The following is a 15,409-nucleotide window of genomic DNA, read 5'->3' on the forward strand; positions in this document are numbered from 1 at the left end:
TTTGGAGGATTTAACTAGTAACCTAGAAGGCTTTATGACTAAATGAGATGTATTAGAGGGGAAATTATGTTGGGGCATTAGAAGAGATTGAAGAGGTAAATTAATTTCAAAAACCACACTAATTTCACGATTCTCTTTGGGTGAACTCAAATATTTCGAATTTATCAACAAATAATAGTAGCAAAAAAGAAAAAATAAAGCCAAAATAATAAACAGATTGATTTTAGCAGAGAACCCAAATGCGTTTATTTTTTAGATCAATAGCTAGTTGCAAAACCCAAGAAATACATCTTGAATATCTGAAAATAAACAATAGCTTATTGGAACAATAGATCTGTGGTAAACCCAAAAAATAAATCTTGGATATATGGAAATAAACAATAGATCTGTGTGGTAAACCCAAAAAATAAATCTTGGATATCTGCAAATAAACAATAGCTATCGTTGCAAAGATGGGCGGCTGGGTTTTAATTATTTGTTGAAAAAGATAGGTTGTTATAGGCTGCGGTGCTAGTTGAAGAAGATAGGCTATTGTGAATTATGAGATTTAAATATATGTGTGATTCAGTTTGTAAAGAGAATTATTGGGGGAAGATAGGTGATTTATGAGGTTTAAATATATATGTGATTCAGTTTGTAAAGGGAATTATTGGGGCAGGCTTAGTTGAAGAAATTTTTTTATTTTTTTTAAAATTTTTTTTTGTGATTTATTAAGAGGTGCATGATTGAATTTCTTCTCATTACTCGTCAAGTGCGTAATAATTTTTCACTTTAAGCTGTGCACCTAATAGATTTACTGAAAAATCTCGAGTAACTTTTTTTCATTTCCTTAATGTTGGAGTGTAACCGCGCATAATAAATTTACTGAAAAATGTCGAGTAGTCTACTTCCATAGTGAAAATATCATATTTACGTGTAATCTATTTCCAAATGATATGTTACCACGTTCACAAGCTAAGCCCCTAAACCCTAAAAACGTTCAACGGCTATGGTATGTAATTTCAGTAGCTTATCCAGACAAACCTTATACCTCTCTAAAACCCTCTCCCAAAATCCCCCCCTCTCCCTCTGCCCATTGACCTCCCAAAACCTCCTCTGATACATTTTCCATTTCTCTTCCCAAGACCTCTCTCTCTTCATTTCGCTATGGTTTTCTTGCGGACGTAAACAATTTCTCCCGGTTTTCTTGCTAAGTCAAAAGCATTTCTTCTGGTCTATTGACCTTTTGAAGCCTAATAATGCCTGGGCAGCTTCTCTCTCTGCGTGTCCTTAAAGGCTCTGCGTCTGCAACAACGGCTGTACCCTTTCTGAAACCGCACTGTACCTCTGGTTCTCTCCCTACTGTTTCCATTTTCACAAGGTTATTCCCGTATAAGCTCAAATACGTCTCTATCTTTTCAAACCCTACCCATCTTGAACGCTATAAACACGTCGCTACAAAACCTATTTATAAGTCTGGGTTCCATCAGTTCTCCACTAGGTCGAGCAGGGAGAGACCGTCTTGCTTTTCTCGTGGGCCAACAGCTTCCATTCATAGAGATTCAGGGTTTAGAAGTGCGAAATTAGGACAAAGCAAGAGCTTGGTGGAAGACGAGGCAGAGCTCAGTGACTGGATAAGTGACCTAAAAACTGATTCTTTGAAGCTGGGTTTGTCTGATAGTGATTCAGACATGGATTCTAGCTTTTCTAAGAAAAATCACCGAGATTCTAGCGACGATGGCTTGAAAAAGAGGCAGAAAAATGGCAATTTGGGTAATGGGGTTTTCTCGAGGAAGCGTTTTGACAAAGATTCGGATGATGATGTTTTTGAAAAACAGAGAGGTACGAGGGATTCACTTGGTGGGTCTCTCTCTAAAAAGCGATCAGATAGGGGTTTTGAAGGGCGTGGTTCAAGGGGTGGTCCTAATGGTGGGTCTTTCTTAAAGAAGAGAGATGATTTGAGTTTGAATGAGAAAATGAGAGATTTTGGGGGTTTAGCAAGGGGATCTCTTTCTAGGAAGAGGTTTAATAGTGATTCAAAGGAGGGTGAAGGCTTTGTCAAAAGCAAAAGTAGAGGTTCTTATTCGAAATATGGTCAAGGCCGACAAGATGGATTTTTGCAGCAAAGAGAGATTGGGGTGGGAAGAGAGAGGCCAAGAATGATTGAGGATGAAGATGAAGATGAAGGTGAAGATGAAGATGATGAGGATTCGGGATCTGATGATGCTTGGATCAGTGAGGAAGAGGGAGAGGGAGAGGGAGAGGGAGGAGTTGGGGCCTTAACTGGAGGTGGATTAAAGTGGAAATTAGCTGAAGAAAATAATGAGCGTGGAGGTGGATTACAGCCAAAATTAGCTGAAGAAAATAGTGAGCATTCTGATTCTTATTTAAGTCAGACGAGGTATGTTAATTGTGCTTCTTATCCAATGTCTCTTTTTGTATGTTTCAGAATTCCCTTCAATTGAGTTTTCGTAGCGCATCATTAATGAGACCCATAATACGAAGTGTAGCTGATCTTTTCAGGAAACTAGATGGCTGTGATTGGAACATTCCAGAATTTGACCGTATCTTGAATGTATAAATTATTATTGATGAATGAAATTTGATCCTTTCGTACTAGTCATGCATGGTGTCCATTCATGATTACACATTCTCTGCATGGTGGATTCTTTCACATTCCGTCTATTATTTATTTAAAGGAGATATATGTTTCCTTGGTTCTCTTTTTGGGGGTTCCATTGATTCTTTGACATCAAAGAATTTCTTGCCATGCTGGCTAATCCACAGTAATTGGATGTAGGTACCAGAATATCACAAACACTAGAGAGACAATATGTTGTTAGGATGGAGAGTCAATCACTTGGATAAAATAGTCATTTGATGCTAACTCACTACACCTTTTATTGGTTTTTCCCTGGACTACAAATGGCTACCAATATACTTCAAATTTCAAAACAGTTATGATCAACATGTTGCTTGACAAATGCGAAATTAGTAGGCGAGTTTAGACATTACAATTGGCAACCGACGGAAGCTTTAAATTTATGGTGACATGTGCACTACATGTTTCATGTGGAGTTGACAGTTGCGACATGTAAAGGGAAGGATGAAAGCTATAAAAAAATGATTTTTTGTGAAATGGTTAGTCATTAGACTCTCCAGAGTCATCCATCCATTAGATGAGGAGGAAGTTGAAGCAACAATTGAAAGATATGTGCCCTGGATGTATTAGGAAATTGGTTCAAGACGGGATGAAGTAGAATAAGTAGGTTGTAGACTGGAAAAGACCTAAACTCTCATTCGGACCATACAATGAGTCAGAAATGTGCAAAGAGCTTCATGGCAATGAGTTATGCATAAATGCTTTGGCTCATCGATGGTAGTGATAATTGATGACAATTGCTACATGTCTTATTTATTTGGTAATTGCAAGAAAGCTTCATAGAACTGATATGAGAAGCTCTAATAGCAAGGAGGATTGTGTTAGTGGCCTGCATGGGGCACTATTAAAGCATAGTTATGCAGGTGTCATAATTTATAATCATCAATTGCACTTCTAAAATTTGTTGTCTAGCCTAGTTTGAGAACATGGTATATTGTCCTGGACACTAATTGAGATCAAACAAGGAATTTACATTGACATGACAATACTTTTTGCCCTTATAGTTTGATGAGGATGGATTGACGGTAAGTAGCGCCTTTAAGACTAAGTTAATCTTGTAGGGCATATGGACATAAGAAACATAGTACATCTTGGACTGGAATGTGAACCTCAATACATAACTGCTGTAATGTGGCTGGGTTATCTTGGCAATATAGTCAGAACATGTGCTTCCAATTGTTTTATCCGGTGGTGGGGACTTGAGTGCTCACATAGTGAGGTGCAACAAATGCACACATGATTTCAATTATCTTAATTCCCTACTTTCTAGTTGATATACTTTGTCCCAATAAACTGCATCATTGCGGTAAAAAAATTGGTGGTTTTGTTGATGCACTTGTCATTCTTTAGATTCTTTGTGTGAAAGTGAAGTATAGTTGCTGGGATCTCCCAACCTAGGTGTCGATCGTATTGTGGAATCTCGCGCTGTGCTATTGGAAAGGGATCTTCAAGGGATCCTGATTTTCAATTTTTGGGATCTCAATCACCACTGTTAGGTATCTTGATCCCTACCTTGGGGAACCTTGACCCCCACCTTAAAGACAAAGATAACAACCAAACTGGTGATTTACTTTATTTATGGCCAGCTGACAATGCAATTATACTTTTAATACAGTTGAATTACTTGCAGGCTATAATAAAGAAATTCTTACTTTAAGGAGTACATATAATCTTAGACTATATATAATCTCAATAGTTGGGATGTAGTACCCAAAAGGTAGGGATTGGTGATGAAGTTGCCCATTTGGTTGGGATCGAGATCTCTAACATTTGGGGATCTCAATCCTTAGTATATGCCTTGTACATACATATGGCTCCCCAACTATAGGGATCTTTAAGCCTTTCATGAACCCCTGCTCTTGATCATATCCTACTTCGATCCCAACATCTATGAAGCAAGTTTGCTAGTTGTTACTTGTTATGTTTCGGGAATATGAAATGCCATGGTGCAACAATCCATGAATCAACATGTACAAAAAAGCACAAAAACTGAGAAAAGTGAATTGAATATAAGTACTATTTGCAACAAATTAAATAATTCGCAAAAAGTTCTTAGAGAGCTTTGTTTTCATTTCTATAGTTGTCAATGAAGCAGAAGAAGTGCCAAGTTCCTTTAGGGCATGACGAGGGGCTGTTAGCTGAATGGTAGCTAAGAGTATCTCTAATGGATAGATGTCCTTTCTGAACTCTCTCTGAAACAAGAGAATCTATATGCCTACTTCCTGGATCAGCTTATGAGAAACTTTCTTTGGTCGGGTCAGGTTGACAAAAGTAAGTTCCATCTTATCTGATAAGATTCTTTTACCCAAATCTCAAGGGGGACTGGGGACAGAAATTTGAGAAAACACAACATCGCCCTCTTAGGGAAATGGTGGCGGCGTTTGGCCACCCAACCTGGTTCTCTTTGGTCTCAAGTCCTTCGGAATAAGTACAATGTCTCGACCCTTTCGTGGATCCCAGATGACAGATCTTGGTCCAACGCTTCAGGGGTGTGGAGGTCTATTATGGCTTCCCTTTCTTCTCTCAAGAAACACTTAAGACTATGCCCTAGAGAGGGAAATAGAGTGAGGTTTTGGACTGATTCATGGCTAGGTGATGCCCCTTTCAAGGATTCCCATCCCTTACTGTTCTCTGTTGTGAGGAATAAAGAAGCTACTGTTGAGGACGAGTTCAGTATTGAAGGAGGTAGGAGACGTTGGAATCCATCTTTTAGAAAGAACCTTTCTGAGGATGAAACCCTTCAATTTCTCTCTCTCTCATCGCTGCTCTTCAACACCTTCATCCCGATCCAGGGGAGGGACAAGCTGGTGTGGTCCCTTGCCCCCTCGGGAGAATTCAACGTCGCTTCCTTCTACAAGAGTCTCATCCAAACCCCTACCTTCCCCCTCAATCCTACTTCGACTCTCGCACTAGTTTGGAAGATCATTGCTCCCCCAACAGTACAAACCTTTAACTGGATAGCAGGATCTAACAGGGCACTCACAATGGATCAACTTCAAAGGAAAGGTATCCCTATTCCTAATAGGTGTGCCATGTGTTTGAACCATGAGGAATCCAATAACCACCTCGTCCTCCACTGTAACGTGGCCCATGAGATTTGGAGTCTCCTCCTTCAACTCTTTCTGGTGCATTGGGTCTTACCCTCGACTGTAAAAGATCTTTTGGCGTTAAATTTGGCTGAGCATTGGCCGAAAGCTGGTAGAATCATTTGGAAAGCTATTGTGGCAGCAACAATATGGACCATTTGGATTGAAAGAAATGGCCGTATTTTTAGGGGAGAGTCCACCCCCGCCTCTCGGTTTCTGGGCGGCTAATCATCCCTGGTTCAAAGGCATTCCTTGGGACTCTTTCTGCCGGAATTAGGAGCATATTTTATTCCATAACCCAAAGAAAAACAAAGTTATTGTTGCTTGGACGGCTCCTCCCCAAGGAACTATCAAACTTAATTTTGACGGTTGTTCTCTCGGCAATTCGGGGCATGCAGAGGTTGGAGGGGTCTTTAGAGACCACCTTCAAAATGTCCTCTTCTCCTTCTCTGAATACATTGGGGTCCATGACTCGCAGTTCGCTAAATCTATGGCTCTCCTTGGAGGCATTCAAAGCTTTGATCGGTCCTGGGGATAGTTTCTCACTGTCGAGGGTAATGCCAAAAACATTATTTATTGGGCTTCTAAGACAGTTCTTCCCCCTTGGTACCTCTTACCCATTTATGATGAAATCGACTACCTCTGCAGGGATACGCCAAACTTATGGAGGCATACCTCAAGGACGTCGAACGGGTTCGCCGATCTACTAGCTAAGGATGGAGCCAAAGCTAGAGCAAAAGACTAGTGGTGTTATGTGTTTTTTGTGGAGCTCAAAGGGAGGTGTTATGGGGTTTTTTGCGGAGCTCTAAGGGACTGTGCTTTTATTTGATTCTCTTCCTCGCCCCCTTTGTATCTTTTTTGTACACTAACTCTTTACTGTGTAAGGGGACTTCTTATAACCCTATTTTGTTTACGATCTTTTGACCCATTTTTTACCAGAAGCCCTACCTTTTAGGCACTCCTAGTTTGCCTTGTCTCTTGTATCTATCTCTCTTTCTCAATACAAACGTTAACAGTTATCAAAAAAAAAAGAAGAAAGAGAATCTATATCGATGCTCATTTTTTTTGATTACATGGCAATAAGAGCTCGGTAACCCTCCGTAATCTAAGAATCTCCTCTGTTATATCAACTTGTCTCTGGGCGGATCGATGCTCCACAAGCAAGGGATTTGAGCAGTGATGAGAAGCAAAGTCATGACCCATTAGACGGGTTCTTGCTTTAGCTTCCACTCAGTCACATATGCTAGCCAACTCATGTAGTTCTTAACTATTCTGCCAAGTCTATCTCCCCAAGTGGGAGATCTTACATCATAAATATTCTGCCTGAGGGTGTATAGAAACTAAATCTCATACACTTGGAGTACAACTATGTCAAAACTTGAGACAATACAACTTAAATTTTACACAATACACTTGAAATTGAACTTAAAACTTGGAATTACAGCAAGGTTACTGTGATTACAGTGAACAATTGACTTCAAAATACGCTAAAAAAACATATGATACAACTCAATTAGGGTCCCTTGTCCATCAACAAAACAAAGTACTCAAAGAGATCATCAAACTACACATGTATGAGGTAAGGGGATCTCCTCCCCACTTAACTACATGTATGAGGTGCTTTTGAAAATTCTGCTCCACTCAAAATTATAATGCAAAATTATACATCAATGGACTTCATAAAACTCAATATAACATCCAATATAACAACAAATATATGCTCAAGTGTATAATGCAACATGTTCATGGAAAGCCGATTAGAGCTCTTAGGTGCCTGTGGTTTATGGCCTTGGGTCTAGATATGTGCCATTGGGTAACATGTGATGGCATAACACAAAATTCGACCAAATTCATCATCTCAAGAGTGGGAAACTAAGCATCTACTGATATACACTTAAAGCGAGTGATCAAATCATGTGGAAAAATCGTGGGAGAAATTGAGGCTCTTAAAACACAAAATCGGTTCAATTGAGATCACAAATCGAGCCACATAAATACGACATAATCTCTTCTTATGAAAACAACAAGTTGAGGCATCAAAAGAAGATCTAATTGATTGATTTGGTCATGAAAATCTCAGAAAAATATCAGTGAAAAATGCTCCAAAATTTATAGGTAAAAGCTCATGGAAACTAAATCAATTTGTGCATAGATGATGCCTACAACTATATGGATCAAGGTAGATCTAAGATATCAATGATCTAACATCAAAATGATGATGATAGCTTGCTGTAATTAGGAATGTACAGCAAGAAGAATCAACTAGAATAAAAGGAAATTGAAGAGATCTAACTTAGTTGATGAATGCCTTAAGACTAGATCATCTATGACTTGAATTTGAGCTTTGGATCACTATTAATGGAGTCAGCAAGGAGCTTCAATGGAGCCTTCTTTCACATCACCTTCAATCTAACTTTTAAGCGAGAAAGGAAGAGGAGAATGCATAGGGGCGTGTCACTTTAGGTGGGTAGAGAGAGAGAGTGGTGTGCCACTTAGAGAGAGAGAGAGTGAACTCATGTGTTATGGGGTGAAGGCTTAAAGGGGTGTTTATAAGCTTCTATCTATTAAGTGTATAAATGCTTTTAGATTAATGAATCTTGGCTCTCTATGTCATCATCTAATGGCTATAAAGAGAGGCTTGATCCTAGCCTACCATCCACCATCATGCCATCAAGATGTGTGGTATGGATTTAAACACCTTTATTCTCTTTTAATTTATTGCAATTTCCCTTGTATTAAAATACCCATGCTCTTTATATTTAATTAAACCAAAACTAAGTTGGAGGGAATACCCTTGTGTGTTAATTTGTCAAAAACACAAAATTCTAGCAAAAAGCAAATTTCAAAAGTTCCCTCTATTTTATAAGAGCATGCGGGGCTAATGAAATCATACCACATAAGCTAGGTGGTTAAGTGCATAATTACCACATACCCGTAGGGTTAGGCTTGTAGTTACAAACCCCTTTTAGAAGCTTCACACATGTGCACAAACTTTTTTCTTTTCACATTTAACATGTGCTTAAAACATTTTTCCAAAATCACTATATTATGTAAAATACAATAATACAATGCCCCTCACTTAATATAACAAAATACAAATGGACATGGGGGTTCCCAAGTCGGGTTGATGTCACCCCCCACGTCAGCCCAATCACCCTCCATGTGGGTTGACGTGGGACCCCCTAGACCTCTACGTGGACACCCATTGGCCATTTGGGTGTCCCGTGTGAGTCTCGGGGAATTGTCCTCAATTGTCATTAAGCCCAAACAATTTCGAAAAATGCATTTTCTTGCTAAAAAAAATCTAAAAAAATTTCCAAAAAATCTACAAAAATCATTTTAATGATTTTCATCCAAATAAATCATTTTAACATTGTTTAAAAACATTTACAAGGGAAATTAGGATCCTTGCAGTTGAATTAGGAATCAAAGCACTGTTAGCTTTTTTGCAAAGAAAAATGTTTCAAAATAACTTTTATTTTTAAACTTTTATTGTTAGTCTATTTATGTAGGATGGACCTTTGGTCCAACATGTTTTGCTTCATCTTTTGCTTCATGAGGTGGTTTTACCACCTCTTACGTGGCTTCTAAACCCCCCTTTTCAATTGTTTTATTGCTTTCTCTCTCTTTCTTATTTTAAAACGTACACTATCATTCTCTCTCAAATAGGAGCTTCTTGTTGATAACAAGAACTCTCTCTCTCATCAATAACTGGAGAGTAGGTTTACTCTCTTCCTTTCTCCCTCTAAGTTAGCTGGCTCTCTCACTAAAATTTTAGACAGAAGCGATGGACAGTTTTTTCTCCATGAGCTGGATGACTATTTCATGGCATCATGAAGTGAACGATGGATTCTGTTTAATGTATGGTTATCTCGCTCTCTGATGCGTGGCTCTCTTGTCATCCAGTAAGTTTTTTGAACTTAATATATTTTTTATACAAAATTTTTTTCATCTGTTCTGTACCCAATCAAAGTTTGTATTTTATCGATTGGCAGACCAATTTTTAGTGAGAGAGAAGTTGTTCCCATCAATATTTATTATAGTATACAGATTGGATGATATATTTTGTATTGAGAGGAGTTTGCCATCGTAATCACTATTTTTATTGTACCGATTGGATGATGATTTTTATAGAGAGAGATAAGTCTGTTTCCAATTGATGTTTGTGGAACCGTGCCAATTGGAAAGATATATTAGTATTTTTTGTGACTGTGGTTTTGTACGGGTCTCATGAGTGTGCAACTCAGGGACTCAGGATTTGTATTTCGATTTGGCTGTATCCTGGGAGTGTACTCGCCGGGACCCGTTTGTACCTTGGATTTTACCGAGACGGGAGACGTTTAACACTTTGAAGAAAGCGAGCTCCTCTCGTGCCTATAGATCCCTTATTTTTGAACTCTCATTTTTGGGAGTTCATGTCCACTGTGATGTTTTATAAATTGTGGTGAAACCCTAAACAACTAACAAGCACTCTACTCGGCTAGACCCAGAATCCAAAGTCACATTCTTAGTACGACCAATAGACTCATCAGCCACAATGTAGAATCATGGGTTCATGATCTTAGTCTATCAAAGTCAAAGCAATGAGCAACCCTGAATCCCTAAGTATAAGTGGATTTCTGGTGCACGCCCTAAAGGACATGCGCACGCATGGTGCGCGGGTTCCTCTCTTAGCACATGTGCATACCTCTTACCAATGGATCTTTGGAAGGGCAGCTTCTGTTGCATTGCGACTATTTATACACATGCTATGAGAAGGTTCTAAGAGCCGGGGATTTAGGCCCAATGCCCTCTATTAGCCTTAACCTTCCCGTGCAGGGCTATCTCTTCATTGAGCTCATATTACAACCATATAACCACATAAATTGTATCGCCTTGACTCATCACCTAGTCATGAGGCACAAACATAATAGCCGACCCCAACCAAGAGGTAACCCTAGACCCTCTAGGTACCTCTCATACATATAGATCCTCCTCATGACTCACTCAGGGTTCTATGACTCTCGGTCCCAGTGCGCCAAGATCTTAGATTCATGTTGCTCTATCACTCCTGAAGTTAAGAGCTATTTAAAATGTCAGAATTTAATGCCTTTAAAGGACATAATTCCAACATTGCCAAGCCTATCTGTAGCTACACCTCCCAACCTAACAATCAAATTTCATTAAATTTGAGCTTTAGACCTCCTTCAGTAGTTTGGGCCCCCATTTTCTTAGTTAAAGACCAATGTTGGATAAAACGGAATCGGTTGCCTAGGCGTCTAGCTAGCCACCTTTGTGGGCCCCTAGATACCTAGGTGCCCCCCTCGAAAGAAAGGAGAGGGGGGGGGGCACCTAGAAGAGTGGGAGGGGGACTCATACAAGAGTTGAGAGAGAGAGAGAGAGAGAGAGAGAGAGAGAGAGAGAGAGAGAGGCCTTCAATTTCTTTCGGATTTGGTCCCCCAATATCTATTGTGATGGTGTAGAGACAAGATAGGCCTTCAGTATGTTTTGATTTTGGCCCTCCAGTCTTTGTTCCTTTGGTGTAGCGACACACGACCCTTCTATTTGAAGAAAGAGATTTGATGGTCATAGAGACATGTAATCCTTTTCTTTTAAAATAAGATAATTGTTAGAAACACATAACTGCATAAGCCAAATATTTCAACCTATTTTTTCCTTTTTTTTTCTTTAAGAAAAATACTTCCTATGGTTAAGTTGGAAAGACATAACCCTTTTATTTTTTCCTTGTTCTTCTACATAGGCACATGGGCAGGCAATATCAAAGCAGCGAAAGCGTGCATAGGTGGGCTCCCAAATACATGCTCTCAAAGTGCGATTGCCTTGGCCCTAAGGTTCGCTTGGCTGCCTAGACTACCTAGGTGTCTAGGTGTTTGAATTTTTAACATTGTCTAGGATTTTAGGTCCAGAAGATCACTTAACTAGGGTACTCTAGTTAGGAACAACAATCAATACGAGGATTCAAATCTCAGTATCCTTGACCTTGTTTTCCCTGCTTTATTTCCTTTCAATTAGATGCCAGTGATGTTATGGTCGATGAGAGGGCAAAAGTCTCTATCTTTCACTTTCTCTTTCCTTCTCCTTCTTTATATTGTTAATGTTAAAAATTAAATTTTTTTTGTACTTTGACTCTCTTTGTGCTATATCAAAGAGTGGTGGGCTATGCCATCGCTGCTTTTCCATTCACAATGCTACGCTGCTAGCGATCTCCCTCTCTCTCAAGTGGCAAAAAGATCTCTCTCTCTCTCAAATATACAGACTCTGGGGCATTTTGCATACTATCTCATTCTCTCCAAATCTCTCGAAGGGGCACAATGTGATCTCTCTTTCTTGCACCCCTTGCATTCTCCCCCCACAAAATCAACCCACCCAAATGAGAGGGGGACATGACGCAATGAATTAGCCACAAGGAGGTTAAGCCTATCAATTGCATTGCGACCTCTTTCCTTGCTTATAATACCACAACTCGTCTATCCTTACTATCTTCTTCTATCTACTTCCTTCTCTCTCCCTGCCCTCTCCTGTCGCCTGTCTTTGAAACTAGTCACAATTCACGACTCACAAGGTGTGCAAATTGTACATGTGTAAAATATATAAGAAACCAAGGCCATTTACATATATTGTACATGTAAAAAAAATAAAGAACCTCCCTAATTTGGGATCTCTATCAAATTGTATATAGCTCATAGTTTAGACAAAATGATTGCCATTCACAACTACTAAAATATTTTGGTGATTCACATTCTCATTGTAAATGATCTCCAAGTGTGTCGGTGGACCTTGCTCCCAATGTAGAAGAGGCTCATTCCCAAGTTGTGAAGGCTCAATTCTAATTAAATGTTGACTCATGATTTGGATAAGTGGGATTTGGATCCCGTTGACTACGGATTTGGATCCCGATTTTGCAGATCGAGATCCCTAAAATCAAAAAACGCCTAGAATCAAGATGCCTTACCCTGGAGTGCAAGATTGAGCTTCCGGAGCTGGAATGGCCACCTTCTTGGATACGGTGACTATGATCATATTCTTATTCTATTCTCAAATACTTCAAAAGCTTGTTCTTGGATTATCAGAAAATGCGGTGACTATGATCATAATCTTATTTTGTTTTCAAATACTCCAAAAGATTGCTGCTGGATTATCAAAATGTACATTACCTTTCATGCTACACTATTGATCCATTGGGTTGCTTGTCATTTAAGCATCACCCATGACATCTCATACAGGTCAATGAAAAAACCTCAAATCCTCCTTTTGCAGGTTCAATGTTTGATGAGATCTTTTTTCCTTTATGTAATTTTAAAATTTTCTATGACTTTGATGAGAAGTTTTGTTTAAACAAAGTGCAACAGGAAGTTGCAAGTGCTATAAGGGGCCCTTCAATAGCTAAAGTTCATTTGCTTTCTATGGCCTGCCTTGGTACATGTACAACATTGATTTTACAGTATTTTGCTTTAAGTCATTCATTTGTCAGACGATTTCACCCATTCTCCACATGATTGGAGAAAGTGAGGAACTCTTAACCACCCAATGCTGTTTGCCGATGCACTTTCAACAACAGTTCGCCCTTTAAACTCTCTAGCTAGGATTATTTGTTCTTCCAGAACAGCACTGCCTTGAACCCAAATTGCAACCATACGGTTTTGTATAGCATTTTAAAGTCGTTTAATGCCCGACGTTAACTTTAGGCATGCATGTGAAATTCAACTCTACAATACTCATGGAAGGTGGAATCCATCTTTTGTCACAAATATACAACCGTTTTACCGCTCATCATTCATCATTGTTGCTCCACACCTCCACACCTCCAGCTCATCCAAGTCCTACTCTTACCCTATCCAATAATTATGTGAAATGCAGATCCACTCAAAATACACTTAAACAACTGCAATTACTGCTAATTACAGCTAGACAAATCCATTCTAATTTGGTTTCCATGAGTGGATATATTGAGTTCTATTGCCATTTTATTTGAGAGTAGGACTGCCATCGGGTCGGGCTCTGGCTGGTCTAAGCCTGATCTGAAAAAGACCGGCCTAGCCTGGTCTGAAAGAAATGATTTTGGGCTTGGCCCAACCCAGCCCAAAAAAGGCCGAACCCAGCCTGCACCCATTTTTATATTTAAACTGTATAAAACGGCTTGGGAAAGGTGTGGAGGATATGCAGCCAGCCACCCACCATGTTTCTCTCCTCGCCTCCCAAACCACCGCCTCTCTCTCTTTTCAAAAGTTGATTTTTCTCTTTCTTCTCACTTCTCTATCTACCCCCCTAAAAAAGTCCCTATTTTCTCTCTCTGGGTTTCTTCTCCAGTAGAGAAAGCCCGTGACTGATAATGAAAAATCAAAATCTAGAGAGAGAAAGAGGACATGTGAGAGATACAAGATGGAAAATCAAGGTCTCAAATGGGTCGCTGGTTAGTTTTTTTTCTCTTCACGAGAGTTTTGAACTTTGCTGCTTCTCGTAACCGAAAGTCACTCTCCCTCAATTGACTACGATATGAGTTATTTCTCCCTTACTCTATCACTTACCCTTAGTGGGCCTAGCTATCTGACATGGAAAGGAAAGGAATTGATTTTAACCCCTATCTATAAAGATTAGAAGGGCTTGGCTTCCTTAACTTACTGCCTTCTTGTAACTCGCTACAAAAAGAGTTTCCCTTGAGGAGAGATTTCTCTTTGATCGGCTAAGCCGAAAGACAGATCTCATCACATCACTTGCTTTCTCTAAACTATATAAACTGACGGGCGATATTGAAAGAGGGAATTCTCTAATTCGATAGCACTGGACTTGCTTAACGCACTACTAGCTTTGAGTTCCAACTTCAAAGCTCTTATAAGTTCAAACCAAAAAACAAAGCGCATTGTCGGTTTCAGTTATTCGCCTTTTATAAATGAGTGTTGTGTACTAATGGACTTGCTTACCGTAACTGCAAAGAAAGAACGGTTCTATCTACGGTGCTGGAGCGTCTTTCGAACGGTAGTTGTTACGACTTTGCTCCCGAAAAGATAGAGTTGACTCTGATCCACTAACATCCACTCTCGGAAGGAATTGCGTCACTTACCACTTGCTACTCGGAACCTGTTAACAAGAACTTTCTTTCTCTCATGCCCTTGACCTCAAGCTTGACAAAGATAGAATGTTTCACTTGTCCTACCGCTTTCATTGCCCGTAAAGAGTCTATTTCTACAGCCGCCTTCTCTTTCAACATAGGCCATCCACTTTCCCGTAGTCAAGGAGTGTCGGTATTCATTCTGACTTCCTCTCGCAAAGGAACAAGATCTGGATTTGATTACGGCAAGCGCAGTTGACTATGTGAGTGGAGAGATTTTTGTAAGCTAATAGCAAGTGGACTTTGTCCCTCCCAATGTTGGGCTGAACAAGTTTACTCCGCTTGCACTTGAGCTTGGAGCCGAAAGGGCATGTCCCAATCTCAAAGCTACAAGAAAGCTGAGATTACAACTGCTACTTGCCCAATAGTACAACACCTTCCTCCTTGACTTGAGTTTCCTAGCTATTGAGCCCCACTTCAAACCCTTGCCAGAAGGGTGAAAGGAAAGATTTTATGTGATCCTGTTTGAATACCGATAAAAGAGAAAGCTTTAGCAATGGGAGGAGGAATTCCATACTCCAGCACCTGACGAGCTTACTTGAACCTTCTCCCGCAACAAGAAGAGTTTGACTTGGA

The 15,409-nt window shown here is 39.7% G+C and overlaps 1 protein-coding gene across 1 annotated transcript in view; it reads left to right on the forward strand.

Annotated features, from left to right (window-relative positions):
- The first annotated feature begins 891 nt into the window (after positions 1-891).
- The window catches only part of LOC18428346 (DEAD-box ATP-dependent RNA helicase 31), a 56,603-nt gene continuing 42,085 nt past the window's right edge, over positions 892-15,409 (forward strand). The window contains exon 1 of the mRNA XM_006837381.4: positions 892-2,380. Within this exon, the coding sequence (XP_006837444.1) occupies positions 1,239-2,380 (1,142 nt within the window). The 5' untranslated portion in view covers positions 892-1,238. The remainder of the gene's footprint in view (positions 2,381-15,409) is intronic.

Source organism: Amborella trichopoda, chromosome 1 (genome assembly GCF_054954075.1).
Source record: "Amborella trichopoda isolate Santa Cruz 75 chromosome 1, AtrichopodaSantaCruz75HAP2 v2.0, whole genome shotgun sequence".
In the NCBI taxonomy this organism is placed as follows: Eukaryota; Viridiplantae; Streptophyta; class Magnoliopsida; order Amborellales; family Amborellaceae; genus Amborella; species Amborella trichopoda.